General features: G+C 38.2%; 1 protein-coding gene across 1 annotated transcript in view; it reads right to left on the bottom strand.

Moving 5' to 3' along the window:
• TSC22D1 (TSC22 domain family member 1) overlaps positions 1–18,376 on the bottom strand; it is a 97,090-nt gene extending 78,714 nt beyond the window's left edge. The window contains exon 1 of the mRNA XM_009277156.1: positions 15,504–18,376. Within this exon, the coding sequence (XP_009275431.1) occupies positions 15,504–18,376 (2,873 nt within the window). The remainder of the gene's footprint in view (positions 1–15,503) is intronic.
• Positions 18,377–18,493: the final 117 nt, after the last annotated feature.

Here is an 18,493-nt window from a genome sequence, read left to right as displayed (position 1 = left end):
TTTTTATTGCTAATGAAACTGTAAATATCTTGCTTCTGCTTACATGACATCTTAATTTCTGACCTATACTTTGAAGGAGTATGGCAGTTGTTAAACCTTTCTCTACTTTAAAGGTGCAACAAGCTCTACACTTTTGCTATTCCGTAAAGTCTGTAACACATCATTGCATCCCAGCTAGCTTTTAGCAGCCATGGGATCAACTGCGATCATTAGCATTTCTATAAACAGACAAGGGTATGTATGGCCTTCTTCTGTACCTCTGTTTTTCCATTTGACTCAATTAGTTCCCTCTCCTGCCCTCATACTTCAATACTATTTTCAATAAAGTTTAAATAAAAAGAATTTTAAGTTTTAGTTTATTTCTAGTTTGGAATAAGAAGATATGGAGCAGTACCCTGTCTTCAATAGTTGCCAGCACCAAGTACTCCAGAAGTCACTGAAAAAGGTGAAAGTAGCAGGTACAGCAGATCTATCTCAAAGATGTACTTGCTTCCCCTGAATTAGCTAGAAGTAGCCCTAGAAGCTGAAGCCAAAAGTAATTTAATTTTCCATGGACTATACAATTCTGTATCATTTCCTACATAAACATACATATATACATGTACACTTTTTTTCCTTTAAGTGCTGCTAATTTCTAGGCCTCCACCGGATCTTGTGGCAATGAGTTCCACAGACAAAACCTTTCTTAAAATTAGCCAAGGCAATTTTACCCATGTCCTCTTGTTCCCAAATTATTTGAGGGCACATAAGGTCCAGATCTTGTTCTAAAGTAGTTCTCATTTATAATTTAAAGTACAAAAAAGTGGATATCTTATCACAGCTTTAGACTCCTTATGAGTCAGTATCTCAATCAGAAGTCTGATGTAGGTTTACTATTCAGCTTTAGAGATTCGTTTCTTGGTTTAGGTATTACTTTGTAGTTTCATTTTGAATTCCTTCTAATCCCTGTACATCATCTTTAGTCATTTTTAAAAAAATGCAACACTACAATTGAATTCTGTGATGTTGTAGGACAGGCTCCAGTGACACAGCAGGCCTTAACTCATTAGCTTTTTTTTTCCCCCAAAGGCTCAAGTTAAAGTACTCGCTTAATTTACAAGATGGACATTTTGGGCTTTGTATCTGTCCACACCAAAACCAAATGACCTTTTTGGCACATTTGGCAACACCATTCCAGGCTTAGAAACAGAATGCATTAGTTCAAGCAGCATAACCTAGCTCTGCAAGTGTTGCATTTTGCCAACTGTTGTGGTTTAACCACACCACCACCATTATCAAGAAAGAAGCAGAACAAAGTTTTGAAGCCTGTACTTGGGTACATAAGCAGAGCAATACAGTGAAGGTACAATACAAACAGTTCTCATCAAGAAAAGCAAATACACTAGGAAATCTTAAAATGCAATTTGCATGCACGTCAAATATGCTAGCCTGGTAAATCTACGATTAACATCAACCAATTGCTTCTATTACTTCTAATTCTGGAAGGTGCTCCCTCAACAGTTAAGCATCAATTAAAACAGTCACTTCCAAAGATATACGGCATCCCCACAACACTGGGTCATACTAGCCAGACTCTACAAAACCCACTCTATCTGGCCGAAAGCTTCTCCCACTAGTCACTTCTTCCTATGGCGGTAGGCCTTTGGCCATAAGCCATCGAGAGGGAGTAGAGAGAAACTCTTTCATCCCTTCCAAAGAAATTATACTGAAGGCAAGAGAAGCACATAAGTTTCTAGATACCTTTCTTTTAGAAAGCTAAAGGTTCAGAATCTCCATTGCAAACTACTCCAAAATACAAACCTCAACTCAGGATTTTCAAGCTCACCACAGGGCTCTATTCAGCTTCCTTCTTCAGCAGCTCTTTCTTCTATTATTGTTATCAATTACTTGATCAGATGAATCAACACAAGTATGTCCTTCAAGAAGATCAAGCTGCCAAGTCAACAGCAGCCTTCCTGGCATTTTGAGTGTTCATTGCCATGTTTCAAACATGATTTTCATTTAGTTTTAGTTTTCAGAAAAGCGAGAACTGAAGAGATAGTCTTAAGTTTCATGTCTGTGCAATCTTAATTCAATCCACTAATATCAATATACTTAGAGAGAAAAACTGCTTACTTCACCATAAAAAATTGCAAATCTTTTTTCAGATACTGCATTTCAAACCGTTTCTTACCAGTCTGAGATTACAAACAACCTCTGTTTACCACTTAAGGACAATCTCATAGAAACTAGTCACATTCACTAACAGACACTGTAATTAAATAGTATTCAGACATGGCTGAATCTTCTTTCATAAAGAAAAAAGCCTACTTTTCCCAGCAATTATGTTTGGTACATTTCTTCTGTGGTCACTTTAGACAGATTAGTCTACCAATGGTAGTTACTTCTCTTAACTCTTATTTCTGAAGCAAAATGTAGATCTTTCCAGCAACCTCATGATTTCTGAAAGGGCTTTGTTTCTAAATCTTGCCTCTCCATTAGAAGCAGACAACATAAATCAGTGACTGAAAACATGCAACTGATGAGCAAAAATTAAAACATCTAGTGTTCACTCATCATGCTCAAAGTATTTTGCACAGGGACAAATCATTTTAATAACTTCATTATAAATGTATACCTTAGGATAAAGAGTATATAGAATCATAGAATCATTAAGGTTGGAAAAGACCTCTAAGATCATCGAGTCCAACCGTCAACCCAACACCACCATGCCCACTAAACCATGTCCGTTATATATTTAGTATATAAAATGCTACAGAAGATAATCGTTCCATATTATATTTTTCATATTATAGTCACATTTTTAAGAATGGTGTCCAAGAAAGTTGAAGTTCTTAGTAGAAAAGGCATTGTTTAAGAAGTTCTAGCATATAATTTACAGAAGCTCTACATACACATATTACAGTTTACTACAGAAAACTAGAACTTACACTTGAACATTTCTGAACGCAGACCTCACAGTGCCAAGTTGCCTATGCCAAATTGTGCAAAGCTCCATGGCAGTATTATTCGATGAATGCAATCTGTGTGACTGTTCTAGTGATCACAGTAACAAAAGCATGGGAAGATTTGTCTGCATACACAAAGGCTGTAGACTTAATCCAGAAGACACCAACTTTCCTCTTAAGTCACAGACAGCAGGTTTAGTGCTTATCATAAAGTACTTCTTTTCCAGAGCTATCTGACAGCAACTTTGAGAAAGTAATTCTGAAGAGTACCTACAAATTCACTGAATTACACAATTTTTAAAAGAAGGAAAAAGGAAAAAAGGAAAAAAGGAAAAAAGGAAAAAAGGAAAAAAGGAAAAAAGGAAAAAAGGAAAAAAGGAAAAAAGGAAAAAAGGAAAAAAGGAAAAAAGGAAAAAAGGAAAAAAGGAAAAAAGGAAAAAAGGAAAAAAGGAAAAAAGGAAAAAAGGAAAAAAGGAAAAAAGGAAAAAAGGAAAAAAGGAAAAAAGGAAAAAGGAAAAAGGAAAAAAAGGTTTGCGATTTTGGATAACTGCATGGATCTTACATTGATCTGACTTGACCCTCCATCTAACATAATATGCAAACTTCATCATTTAACAAAAAGATATTCCCAATGTCTTGGGTTTGGGTTTTTTTTTTTGTTCTTGCAACATAAAAATGAATAAGACATTTTAGATATTTATAAAACGTATATGTTCCTGAAACATTTAAGAATGGTTTAGTCTATCATGTTCGGAGGTTGGAGTAGGAAGGAACTCTTTAAAAATGAAACTTTAAAAAAAGCAAGCTTCCTTAAACATCTCTCCAATTAAAAAGTATTAAGAGGGAGGGTTGCATGGCTTTCTTAAACACTTCTACTTAGGTCAGTAAATATCAAGACAATCCTCTATTTGAAAATACCTATGAACACATCACACAATTTCAACATCCTTTACAGAATTCTTTGGCGAACTGTTTGTGATACTTTCAGAGAAAACACTTTTATCCAGTAACTTCACAGGCACTAAAAAAGCATGTTCTAAATACTTTAAGTATTTGGACAGTAAATATATGCTTTAAAGATTCCCAGAAATTGGATTCTGATGGTCAGGCAAATGCAAAAAGTGAAGATACCTACTGCTAGCCACAACTGTATGCTGTAACATGTTAATATTTATTTTTCCCCTTCCACAGATCACAGTGCTCTCTAGAAGCTGAAAAATATCTTCATGCAAATCATCATCTTCCATTTACATGTTAATTTCCAATGAAATAAAAAGACTGCTCAATTACTTTGCCATGCTCCAGCATAAGACAGCAGCACTAAGAATCTACACATCCCAAGAGCAGAGTCAGTGAAACCTTACAAAAGAGGCTAACCCATGCTTTCATGACAAAATGGTGACTCAAATAATTTTCAATGCAGTAGTATTCCAGAGATGGTGTACTTCATTATTAACAGGGTACATCTCTACAGGAATATACAGATTACTACCCTGCTTTGCTGCTCTGTTTTTTCATAAACCACTAAAAACATTTCAGATTTTGTCTGCTTTAAAGCATCGCTGTCTTAAAATCAATTCAGAAATTATAAAATGATATGGACATCAGACAGCAAGTCCTTTAGGATCAACTTTTCTGCTCTTTCTTATAAAGCAGCCAGCAAAGTGGAGCCCCAATTCACAACTAGGCCTTTTAGCTACTATCCCATAAATAAGAAGAGGCTGTATTGCCAACAACTGCATATACTTGGCCCTAACACACACATGCCCGATACCATTTCAAAAATTAAAATCCCTTTCCCCACCAGAAAAAGAAAGAAGAAAACCAAAACCATCATAAACATTTCACACTTTCTTTCCTCCCTCCTCCCTCTCCAATCAAATACATGCTCAGGAATTCCTCTCTTTCACAAGCAATTACGGAATTGGAAAGAGTCTCACAAACTTGGAAAGAAAGAAAAGAACATGGAGGCGCATGCACAGCCTGCACCATTCCCTGAACATTTATGAGTAACTTGCCATTTCACCCAATTTAGGATATTAGGCCTACTAAAGAAACACTTGGCAATGCAATATGCTGATCCATTCTTAACATAATAACCTCATTCAATAGATTAAAGAGGTACATTTATAACTTGAATTCATTTGAGTGCTACAGTAAATTATTTAACAAGTACTTAAAAGATGTAGTCATTAACTCATGGTTCCTTTTATTTTATTTTCAGTCAGTCCTATTTTGTAGGAATACAAGAAATGAAACCATAAGAGCAGCAATTGCTCCTTCTCTCACCAGCAGGGGGTTTTTTGTTTTGTTTTTTTAAAAAGAATTAAGCTTTATATGTTCTCACATACATGTATGCAGATACACAGCATTCAGAATTTTAGACAAAGAATTTAAAAAAAAATCATCAAAATGTTTAGCAGACATTTCAAGTTAAGGCCAGGGTAAGATTTTCACTAAACAGCTTATAACATAAACAAGCCATAATGCTGAATATAAACTAATTATTACTACAAAATCCTTCCTTGCCAGATATCAGAGATGCTCAGAATTTGAGAATCCTGTACTGCAAGTGACATCAATGGACAATGACAATTAATACCTTACACAAGTTTACACACACACGACGATCATGAAACATCCCGAGTTGTTCTGCTTCCCCTTACATGCCTTTCTATAGGGCAGGCATTGCCGCATGAACCCTCACGAAATCCTAGAGGAAACGAAAGCGTTCCACTTCTGTCCGGCTCAACCTGGAAGTAAACACTGCAAGTGACATCAATGGACAATGACAATTAATACCTTACACAAGTTTACACACACACGACGATCATGAAACATCCCGAGTTGTTCTGCTTCCCCTTACATGCCTTTCTATAGGGCAGGCATTGCCGCATGAACCCTCACGAAATCCTAGAGGAAACGAAAGCGTTCCACTTCTGTCCGGCTCAACCTGGAAGTAAACAGCATCTGAATTCTTATAGAGATAGACTTAGACTTCCTCAGAGAAACATGCAATCTTTTCATACAGTACAAAAACACATTATGGTACTTTGACACATACATCCAGTAAAATTACCAAGCTGAAAACAATCTTCCAGGAAATCTACAGAAGTTATTTTTTTGACTATGCTTATCCCAACTCAGTGGCAATATATGCCAAACAAGTCACTAACAATTCAGATTCCACCTGAGAATTTTTTTCTTGCTCTTCTTTAAAAAGAGAAATATTTCAAAATTGAAGTCACAATCATACATGAGTTACTGGGTTTATTTTTAATCACAATCTTCCACTTAATATATAGAAACACAAATTTAGTATGGTTACCTTTAGAATTCTTTGATTTCTACAGTTTCTTATATGTAAGTTATGACTGCCAGTCATCACTCTTTTTCATATATACACAAATGTGACAAAGTTGGGTGAAGTGAAGGTCAGAGGAAGCTTAAAAGGCATTTGAGTTCTCTCATCTTGACAGGGATTTCATCTCTCTACATTGCACAGGGAGTTCAAAGTTACTGGAAAAACATTAAAAGGTATTTCTATACTATACATTTGTTTACAATGATTTAAAGGAAAATACCGTTTCTAAACCAAGCACAAGCAACTCAAAACAGATACTAGGTTCAGAAACTTTATGCAGTTAAAAGGACTGCTGACTAGATACATAAGCGCCGAAGACGACTAATGCTCGGTTACCATTAACTAGGACTGTTACTGACCCGTGAGACAATGGATTACAAATAAAAGACCGACAATGTCTGCAAAAAAGATGGTGTAACTTACATTTGATTTGCACCTTCTGATCTTACAGGAATGAACCAAGTGTAACGCTGAGGATACAGAAATAAGCATACAGTAATAGCACCATGTGCTGAAATTACCTTACCTGCATAACTCATCTTTAAGAGCTACACTGCAGTATCATAGTAAAAAAAGCTATTATTAAGTGCCTTGAGACACTAAGACTATTGTTGAATGTGTATTCACATTTTCAGCAGCTTTCAGTACTGTCCCTAATACTCAGCACAGTACTTTGATACCGTTGCTCAAGCAACTGCTGGAGAAGTTCAAATCTTGATTACACATGAAGAAATCAGAGCCCTGAAGAGTTCCTGCTGGGTATCCATGCTAATTAAAACAACAGAAAAAAGACAGACAAACAGAAGGATGGACAAGTACTTAAGTCATACACAAGCTCAAACAATTTGCCTCGCTAAGTGGTTTAGCACACTTAAGCAGCATGTTAGAAAACACTCTACAACCAACTTCCAGTTGCTATCAAATCTATACCTGACTAGAAATACTGTCTACATTTTTTTTTTTTAAAGACTGTGGGCGTATCCGTATCTTTCTGTTAAGTTTAAACTTACAGAAGATCTTCTGTTGCCTGTTTTAGCAATTTCTAAAACCATACTCCTCACTATACTCAAAAGAATGGGTTATTCAAAAGTATATAAACAGATGATCAAGCTACCCCTCAAGTTTTATTAAAATAAATACAAAGCAGTGTTTTCTGAAAGTTTCCTTGAGAAAAAACAAAACATCAGTGGTACCTGCATTTGTTCCTCTACACGGATTACAGTCAGCTTCAAAAAGTGTTAAACTTCTAATCCTTAATGATTAAAAAAACCCTCAAGCTGCCTTACTTCCTACTCTATTATTCTAACATACTTTCAAAATTCTGCACCCATTTCAGCTTGTATGCCACCTACAATCCCCAACAAGAAAGGCTAATAATAAAGGGTAGTTTGTTTAGGTAGCAGCTCTCTGCTGAACAAAGAAAAGTTACATTGACTCTCCTGGACCATTGCTAGCCCTGCACTGCCATAAACTAGGACAAGAGCTTCAAGCTTGAACGCCTACAGTATTTAAATATATGTCCTGATTGTCAAAGGTGCTCAATATAGAAAAAACATTTAAAACGCACATGACAACACACATTGGCCTAAGTGCCCAAATAGACATACCTACGTGTGAATTTTTCACGCTTAGCACAGTGGTGAAAGCTTGACTTCATATATACATATGGAACAACACTTAGACTCAAACATATGTTTATACAGCCCGTTTTAAATAGTTTTTAATAATTCATATAGCATTATTTTAAACTTACAGTAGTAATATTTAGGCTCAACATACACTTTCTCTAATTTTAAATATTGTGATAAAAAGACCAGTGAAATTCTGGAAAATTACTAACTGAATTTAAAAAAAAAAAAGGTTAAATTACCAACAGCATTAAAACAACTTAGATGAAGTCAAGACCAGTGAGTGTATGTTAAGACTGTGGAGTAGAAAAAAAATTCAGGACTTATCTCTGAAGTACAAAAAATAATGCTAAAATAATTTAAAGAAAGTGCAATAACAAATTAATCGCTTGCTCAAAGAAAAATGGTGAACAAATTTACTGTGACTTTTCTATTCTACCAAAACAAGTGTTCAAGATTTTATTTTGCAAGTGTAAAACATTTCATAAAATCGAACAAGTTCAGCTATTAAAGTGTAATGTTATGTTGTATGTGAACTACGATTAGTATTATTCTTAATTTCTGCACGGCACCAAAATCAAAAGTCCTCATTTAGTAGGTACTAGCAAGTCATTCAGTCCATAAGGTAACCAACAATGATAAAATACCCAAACTATCACAGGCAATACTTTCTAGCATTTGCATGTATGGGATCATTACAATCCCTGCCTGCCAAACACGCATAACCTCTAAATCTCTCTCTCGGGAAAGTCTATCCAGCTTCAGTGGAAGATGGAGACTTTTGCATATAACTGCAACCACAAACCAAATCCTGCTTCAAACACTGATAATGCATAATAGGTGTTTGGAGGCTTGCACAAAGTGTTGTTGCACAAAGATAAGGGTTTCTACACCACAACTGACTGTAGCACAATTACTATCTTTGTTAGCAAATTCCAAAGACAGACCAAGAGTTAAAGCGTTGCACGACATTAAAGCCAGAAGGATGATCAGGTGCTCCAGTTTGATACCATAATTATGCTGCACTTCCATCACGCAATTCGTAACTCTGTGAATGCTTTAGAACAAGCTAAAATAAATGAAGTGGTATCTCCAGTCACTCAAGAGCTCCTTCCATCTTAGCTTTAGGCTATGGTTTTTGTACAATCACATTGAGAATAAACTAGTTCCTTATTTACGGTGATCATTACCATGAAATAACTTACTGAATAATCTTACCCTTAGTCCCTGCTTAGTATGCTGTCAAAGCATGCTTTTGCTTAATAGCATTGCCTTTGGTGGCCTAAGTGCAGTAAATGAAAGGTACAGGCCCACTTTTAAAAAAAGTTTTCAGTCATTTGTTGAAGTATAATACGTATTACACACAGCACATTTTAGTCTCATAAATTAATCAAGAATAGAAAAGAACCCGTGCATTAAATCAATGAGAACAAAGACACACTATTCTTTTCTATTCTTATTTACATTTCACCTACACCAAACTGCAAACCCAGATCACATATTATTCCCAAAAAGGTCACACCAAGAGTACACTTGCTGTTATTACACTGATATTCAGGTGCATGTAGTTTCTTCTTCTAAAAGACTATACCAGCAATACCACTGTTTACAACTCGATCTACTTCCTAAGCTGTTAGAGACAGGTCTGAAAAGGATTATTTACTTTATTACCCTCTGTAAAGTGAAGAGCATTGTTATAGGTGTTTTTTTGTAGCATAGGTGTGCTATCCATATGTCTTTTTACTTATGCTTAAGCAAGGTACGTTAACATTTGGGGCGGGGTTGTAGGTTTGTTGGGTTTTTTTCATTATTTTCCCCTCCCATTTTCATAACTTTGCTAGCTTACCACTGACTGTTACAGTGATTACTCTATCGTGGCATTATCTAGATCACAGTAACTTATAAAGGCTGAAACACTTCACTACCAATACACAGACTGACAAACAGAAAATTCTAATTTCCAGATTAGCCTGTAACGTGAAGAATGCAAATCCTGAGACAGTAACAAAGATTGCTTTTCAACATTAAATATTTTAAAACCTTTGGGTTTTTGTTTGTTTTTTTTTTTTACATACACATACATAAAAACAGTAACAAAGATTGCTTTTCAACATTAAATATTTTAAAACCTTTGGGTTTTTGTTTGGTTTTTTTTTTTTACATACACATACATAGATGATTTAGTCTGCTTATACACTGACAAATTTCCAAAGAGCAGCCAAAACTGTAGTGCTAAGGAACATTTTCTGGAAATCACGTTATCTGTTGGAGAGGTACATTTTTCAGCATCTCCAACAAATCTGCCTTATCTTAAGTGCTAAATTACTGCTTTTACAACCCCCTGAAATCTGTTGGTTCTTCCTGTCTTTAAAGACAACGCAATACCAAGCACTGTAGCAATCTTTAGTTCAAAGCATATCATGGCATGCAGAAAATGCATCTATAAGACACCAGGAAAAGGTCCATTTCAAACAGGTATTGCCACCTACAGCTGGCCAGCAGACATACAAGGTGCAGACCCTAAATTCCTCATTGTTCTTTACTTGGAGCAGAGAGCTAACAAAGTCCATTCCACCAACGGTAGGTATTTTATTTCATCAGATGGACTTGTCAGCATGACACAACAGCAACCACATTTTCTTCGCCAAAGCACTCTCTTTTTACTCATGTGACTTGCCATTACTGAGGGTAACTATTTTCTCAAGTTCCATAAATAGCCAAATTAATGTTATGAAGAGACTTTTTTAAAAAAAGTCAATTTTCTAGAATTCATGTTATGCAATTTTCAAATTGGTGGCAAGATTCTGAAGCAAGTTTAAAACCTGAAAAATGGAAAACAACAACACTGCCCCTAGGACAAAAAAAAAAAATCCCACCATAAATCCATGCTAAGCCACCATAAATCCTTTGCTGTGAAGTATCTTCTAAAAGAATCTTCTCCTTTCTTCATCAAATACACAGGAGCAAAACTTATAACAAATAAAAAAGCCCATATAAACTCTAAAGCAGCTTACAAAATAAAAATAAGTATGCAAAATAGTTACTGCATCAAAAATAATGTTTAATTGAAACTTCCAGTTCTACTTCAATATGTTGATTCACTACTGCTTACTAACATCTTCAACGAGTATTAAGTTACATCTGCAAAAATCTCATTTGTACCTGCTCAACCTTCCTGCTAAATACTTGCATACATGATGAAAATTCGCCCAATTTCCTGACTGTACTCTTGCTTTACAAGCTAGTACTAGTTACTGCTACTAGAGATTCTCAAAGGCTGTTCACAAGTCTTTCAATCTCACGTTCAGCTTTAATCTTCCAGCCTCTCCACAGATTTAATAACAAGCCAAAACATACGTTCCATACAGAAAACATTTCCTAAATACTTGCATACATGATGAAAATTCGCCCAATTTCCTGACTGTACTCTTGCTTTACAAGCTAGTACTAGTTACTGCTACTAGAGATTCTCAAAGGCTGTTCACAAGTCTTTCAATCTCACGTTCAGCTTTAATCTTCCAGCCTCTCCACAGATTTAATAACAAGCCAAAACATACGTTCCATACAGAAAACATTTCCTCCACATTTTTTTCCTCTGAACAGCTGTAAACAGATCTTTTAATAAAAATTTCTCTTCAAAAAGAAAATTGAGAGATTGTCAGATAATAAAGAATACTTCAAATCTCTATGTCAGTTTTATGTGTTTATCATCACCTTTTCCTCCTTTCTCTTTTGCTTCACTGCTAGATGAAATGCACAAACAGATGAAAACAACTTGCATCAGACTAAAGAATGAAAGCAACTCTACAGGAAATGCTGTCAAGGACAAGGAGACAGTTATTAGTTCTCTTATCCTTCATTCACAAAATCTGCTTTTGAGTAATGGTAAACAATGTTTCAGATTAAGTTATTTTCAAATTCACTTACAGCAGCCTTTATAAATGCTGTAAAATACATAGTTTTTTTAAGTTTTCACTTTACAGGTAATTTAGGAATTATACAAGTCTGTACAAAATCGTATTGCAAGCATCTATAGCATAATAAAGCATTGTCTAGGAAAATGTAAAACTGATTTTGTAACACTAAGTATAAATACACAAAAGAATTCACTGCAATATAAATATGTATTTTTCCATACTTAAGTTTCAAAAGCATAAAGTAAAAGAAATCCTCTTCTACAGTTCTAGAGATGAAATACTAAGCTCAAAAGATCATGTCTAAAATTGACGGGATTTAATAACTAAACTGAATAAATCAAGGTAACTGATGCAAATCCAAGAAACTATATGAGAATCATACACTAAAACGAGTCCATACCATGACTCAAGCTAAGAAAAAAAAAAGGATACTTAACATCCAAAAAACTGGCCTGCATTTTTGTAGATTGAAATATTAGAAGAGATGATGAATCTACGAACATAAACACATCTATGGCATACCCAACAGGCTCAAGAAAGAGTAGTCAGAAGAACTAGGGGTTGTTTTTTGGTTGGGTTTTTTGTGGTTTTGTTTTTTTTTTTTAAATACAGAAACTATAACGGTATTATTTTTATCCTCTCTTTAATAAATAAAGTTTGAAAATTAATTTTCCATACGGCATTCTGCCAAGCAGTTCATTTTTAGTATCTCTTATTTCAAGTCATAGTGAAGATTAAAAAAAATAATCATTCATACTGGGGAAATAAAGGTTACAGTTTTCAAAGCAGATACACTCCACACTGTCTATATTTAAAAGGCCGTGCCCTGATAACAGGCATAGAAAAAGCTGCAAATGGTGTTCTAAAAACTGAACAGGGCTGAAGACTTAAAGATACCGGCTTGTCTTTAAACGCAATTATATACAGGTTTAACGAAAGCTGGGAGTTAATCTAAACAAGGTATTACATGGGTCAGATGTTTTTTCAAAAGAACACCAAATGGAATTTTACAGCTTCTTCACTAGCCCAATTATGTCATCACTTACTTCTTTCTCCTACCTTTTCCCTTGCCAGGTTTAGAATCACTTGGGATGTATTGATATAAATCTTCAGTGATGTATGGGTGTGTGCACATGAGACAGAGCGAGAGAAATGGGGATTTTATACACACATATTTACAGTATACCTGCTTCTTAAATGTTTATGTACTTTTACAGTACACTACCCTTTACCTCCTGTAAAAGACGGAATAGTCTAACAAAGAGGCAAAAAACTCTCAAGAGAACTGTAGTTAGAGACATCCGATGGCCAGAGAAGTGAGGAGCCAAGCAGATAACAGCATATCTTGCACTACCTTTAGTAAGTGATTAGGTCTAAGCTCCAGACCAAAAGAAATTCCAGTCAAGATGACAATACAAATAATACCTTGCCCTGAGATCCCCTGGAAGTGGAAACAGAAGTAATCTCACTAAGTTTTTAATGTTACAGGCAGATATACAGGGAGAAGTGCTGCTGTAAATTATCTAATTGTACACAAGTGACCTGACCACTACTGCCATGCAAAAAAACACAATTATTTTTGGTCTCCATTTAATAGAGTCATATCCTGCTCTGTGTAAAGCATCTAAATGCTTTTCCAACTGCAGCTAAACAAAGTATAGTCTACCTGGAGATGACGGATTGAACAGACGCAACAAGCATGGGAGAAGAAAGGATATGATCTTTGGCTAGTCAAATAACAGAGGAAGAAGGTATTTCTGGCTATTGTTACCCTGAGGGATTTAAACCTTCTGGGAAAAACTACCAATCATGACAAACAGCTAACATATGCTCTTAAAATCACGGTACAGTCACGTGCTAGATGTCATTTTCCAAAACACCGAGTATCAATGAGCTTATGATTCTTTTACTCAGCTAGGATCCCCTGAAAGCTTAGGGGGCTTTTTTGGTTGGTTAAAAAGAAAAGAAAAAAAAAACCACACACCACCAAACACAAACAGGACCCACGAAGAGAAGTATTAGCATTCTGGTTTAGAAAGATCAAAAGAAGGAAAACCAAAAAATGTTTCTGAGAAAATTGACTGCTAGTAGCATAATGGTGACACTGTGCATTTAACACCTCAATCTGTCTTCTACCACCTTCAGGTACTTATTGACTAAAAAACATAATCAGAATGAAAGAGTGTTGGAACTTGTCTTCTAGCACTCCTGGAAGACAAGCTGCTACTCATTATAGCTCTCTGGCATCTTAGAAAGACATGATGAAAGCCACTAAGGCAGTCAACACCTCATGATCAACATAATCAGGGACTGCTGATAGAGTTAGTATTTTCAATATTAAGAAGAGAATCCAGCCTCTCCCATCAACCCATTTTATTAGTATTTTTTTTAAATAAAGTTTGGCCACTGATATTACTCCTGATTTAAGTTATGGCACCAAGAAGATATTTAAGGAGTACCTCACCTCCCATTGCTATAGCATTTTTCCCACCTTGTAAGTGTTTAGTGCTTTATATTGTCTCCTCATCTGAGTCTCAGTTTTTCTTTTCTCATGTTCTTTTCTGTCCTCTCCCACATTCTCAAGGCAGGTTATTTATCTTAAAGTTACTTCTCCCATTAATGTAGCTTCTTAGACAAGAAGTTCTTTGGGAGAAACACCACAGTCGTCTTGTCCATTTGTAAATGCATATCACAAGAGGTCCTCAATATAGTGAGGAATTTCCACACGTAATTAATATCAAACAATTGCACTTTAAAACTGCTATTCGAATTGCTTCAGCCTGTACACGCAAGGGCCTTTCACAACTGACACAGCTTCTCTGCACACACTGTCAAAGAAATGAGAATATTCCCATGTACCTACTATTAAGACCAGCCAGTGGTCATTTATTTGAAAAGGTGAAGGTGGTTTAACGTGCAGTTTCTTACTCTGACTGCACAGAATTGGCGCACCAGATTGAAAGGCTCACCACCCCTCCACAGGCCTGAGCGGCTCTCACAATGGATTAATGCTTTGAAGCAAAACCACCAAGACCAAAAGTGCCCCAAGTTCAACTTAAAGAGCCACAACAGTGTTGCTGAACCTCCCTTTTCCCACCATACTCATTTGCCTAAAGCATCTCTTGGCTGTCAAAGAGAAGGCTTCTACATACACCACAGACTCGCAACTGGTTCAACCTGAGTAAAGTCAATACTTGAAAAAGAGAAGCTGAGGCAGGATGAAGTCTAGGCTTGTGAAGAAAAAAAAAAAATCTACCTAAGAATAAATATAATTATTTATATATGTTATTTCAGCATAATAAATAATCTAAACTACAATCACCACTAGCATACCCACATTCCACAATATTCTTTTGTCTTCCTCTATACAATGGGAATATACACACTGTCTCAGATTGTTAAACACAATTTACCCAGTAAATTGCAGTAGTTTCAGAGCATAATCAATACAACCCACCCCCTCAAGAGAAAAACAAGTATTTTATTATAATACCTGCATGCGCTGGGACCTGAGAAACAATATTTCTAATTAAATAAAAACATCACACTGCTTCATTTCCCAGAATGGCTGTAATGAGACCTGCAAGTTAGTGCAAATCAAACTATCAGACAGTGTACCTTTTAATAAAGTTCCAGGCAGTCTTACCTCTCATCCTCACCATCTACGAGGGGTGTTGTCAATGGCAGCACCTTCAGCGGAAAGAGGGAAGCAGAGGATGGCATGTTGCTGCTACCACCATCTGAAACGGCTGATGCTCCAACACCACTCTCACCACTGGCAGCTTGAGGTAACCCCACTAAGGAAGGTTCTGTAGGGCGTCTGCCATCTTCATTTTGGCTTACAATTGACTGAGCTAGTGATTGTGCGGGGAACTGGGTAGAGCTTAGCGGTATCTGCTGTGGCACACTCTGTGCCACTGGCATACCTATACTTGTTGATATCAAGGGAGGCTGACTAACACTTTGAGCCAAATTCCCGTTCTGCACAGCCGAAGCTTGTGCTATATTCTGTGGCTGTCCCAAACCTATAGAAGCAGAAGGTATGCCAGGAGGCACAGCTGAACCAGCTTGACTTGGTGCAGGAACAGTACTAGTAGAAGGTATAGGGCTAACTGCAGGCAGCTGCTGGCCAGTCATCCCTTGGACTACAGATTCCACTCCTTGTGCCTGTGGCTGTACAGGTAACAAGGTGTTTTGCTGAGCAATGACCATTTGCTGAGGAAGGCCTGAAGTGCTAGCCTGTAATCCCTGCTGCATTATTCCTGTCTGCACAGGCTGCACTACTTGTGAAGATGGAGGAGCAGCCGTTGACGGCATGACTGGAGGTGGCATTTGGCTTGCAGCAGATGGTGGTTGCACCACAGCGGCTACGCTTCCTTGCTGCCCAACATTCAGCATTTGACCACCGGTACCTACACCTGGCATCGCTGCTGGAGCGTGTGCAACAGGCTGAGCTGGGGCAGCGGCTGGATGTGCTTGTACTGAAGGCTGCATGCTCTGTGCCTGGGCAATGGGAACCGGTTGCCCTGCTCCTACTCCTGTAGAACTGGGCTGCATGGCAGGGGCTGGAGTCTGAAGGATCTGCTGATGTTGAATGTAGTCTGGCATAGCCCCCGTAACAGAGTTTTGGTTCACCGGCTTAACGTGACCTGCAGCCATCTGGGTAGGAACTGTCTGTTGCTGCTGCTGCTGCTGTTGTCCATACTGCAACTGCTGCTGCTGTACAACTGGCAAAGTCTGCACAGGCTGCGCCGGCTGAGAATACGGTAGTTGCTGTTGAGCCATACTCTGAATGGCAGGTTGCTGGTGTCCCAGAGATGGGGATACACCTAGTATATTAACTGTGGCTGGCTGAACCCCAGTAACAGTGGTTAGACTGGCCTGTGCAGGAGGTTGGACCCCTGGCTTCTGCTGTGGATAGTTTACTTCTTGAGAATGCAGCTGGACTTGTGCAAGCTGTGATTGAGAAACGCTCTGTGGTATACTAGATGCTGGAATTGCCGGAGGAGCAGCGCTGCTAAAATCCATCTGCTGCGGACCCACACCTTGAAACGCTTGCTGCTGTACCACAGTAGGTGCTCCTATTTCTCCACTTCCCACACTTTCTGTATAGTGACTCAGTGTGCTTACATTGCTGCTAACAGAACTCCCACTGGTGCTCTCCCTTTCAGAAGTCACTTCAAGCGGGTTTTGTTTTATCGTCTCTACTGCTTTGTTTACTGCTACTCCTTCTGAAACTGCAACAGTGTTTTCTTTGTCATAGAATTCAGTGCATGTCCATCTACCTTTTTTGAAAGGTTCGGAACTAGAATCTAATTTTACAACCCTAAACCTTGACGTGCCAGATGCAGGCTGCTGCTGGCTTGATCCCACTGCCATTCCTGCAGTTGGATTAGTAACATTGTTAATGACACTAGAGGAAGCACTCGTACCATTGCCAACACCACTCAAGATATTCACATTAACATTGCCGCTAGTTCCAGACAAAGCATTTACATTACCAGTACTCGTGATGTTGCTTAAATTTATAGTACCAAGCATGCTGCTTGCCACACTAGAACTACCACCACCCATATTACTTAAGGTACTAGTTCCAGTAGCAGGACTTACACCTAAATTGCCAGGAGTACTTGTAGTGCGGATATTAGACACGACAGATGCCGGGGAACCAGTGGATGATGCAGCAGAAACTGGTGCAGTTGATATAACATTGTCAGAGCTTCCAGTTGTTGATAGTTTTCTAAATGATGGACTGGGCGGTGGTCCTCCAGAAACTGGGGCACTGCCCACCCCAGGATGCGATGGATGATGGTGTCCATGATGGTGGTGGTGAAGATGGTGGTGGTGATGAACATGATGGGGGTGAACACTTCCATTGATCACAACACTCTGCTGTGGGTGATGAGGCAGAGGAGCATGCTGCTGAGGAAGATGAGGCTGGTTTGGGGAAACAGCCCCAGGAGTCTCTGCCTCTTGGAAGTTATTTAAAGTCTCTTCAGAGGAGCTCCTCTCAGGTTCTCCCAAGTCAGTGGCCCTGGATAAAGAAACATCCAAGATTTCTGAAGACGACAGGTCTTCAGTGTGGGACTCATCCAGGTCATCGTAGCTTTCTGTATCCTCAGCTATGCTGTTATTAGAGCTCATACTAGCTGATATTTGAGCAGGGGTCACACTGGTAATTTGGAAGCCACTTTTCTTTTTCATTTGAGCTCCAGTCTGTGCAAGAGGCTGTGGCTGGAGCTGAGACTGCGAGAGGAGGTTCAGGCTTTGTGGAGGAGGGGGTGTCGGCTGTGGACCCGCTGATGAAGATGCTGCAGGAGATGGAGGCGGCGGCTGGATCAGCAAAGGCGGCTGATAATCCTCGGCGGAGAGGGCAGCGCTCCCAACGCCGGTACCTGGTGCAGTGGGAGCAGTAACGCAGCTGCTGCCGCTGCTACTGCTGCTGCCCCTTCTAGGAAACATTGCCGGGTGCGCCATCTTCCTAGCACTAATGTCTGCGGCTGAGTCAGGCTGGTGCATTGTATCGGGTGTATTTTAAGAGTGCAATCCCCCGGTATGGAGAGAGACAGACACACACACACACAGTTAGCTTTGCGCTCACGGCAGGGCATAGAGACACCACGCAGAACCTCCCCC

The sequence above is a fragment of the Aptenodytes forsteri genome, unplaced genomic scaffold (assembly GCF_000699145.1).
Source record: "Aptenodytes forsteri isolate BGI_AS27 unplaced genomic scaffold, ASM69914v1 Scaffold145, whole genome shotgun sequence".
Taxonomy (NCBI): Eukaryota; Metazoa; Chordata; class Aves; order Sphenisciformes; family Spheniscidae; genus Aptenodytes; species Aptenodytes forsteri.
Note: the sequence above shows the minus strand (reverse complement) of the source record. Positions and strands in the feature narration are given on the sequence as shown.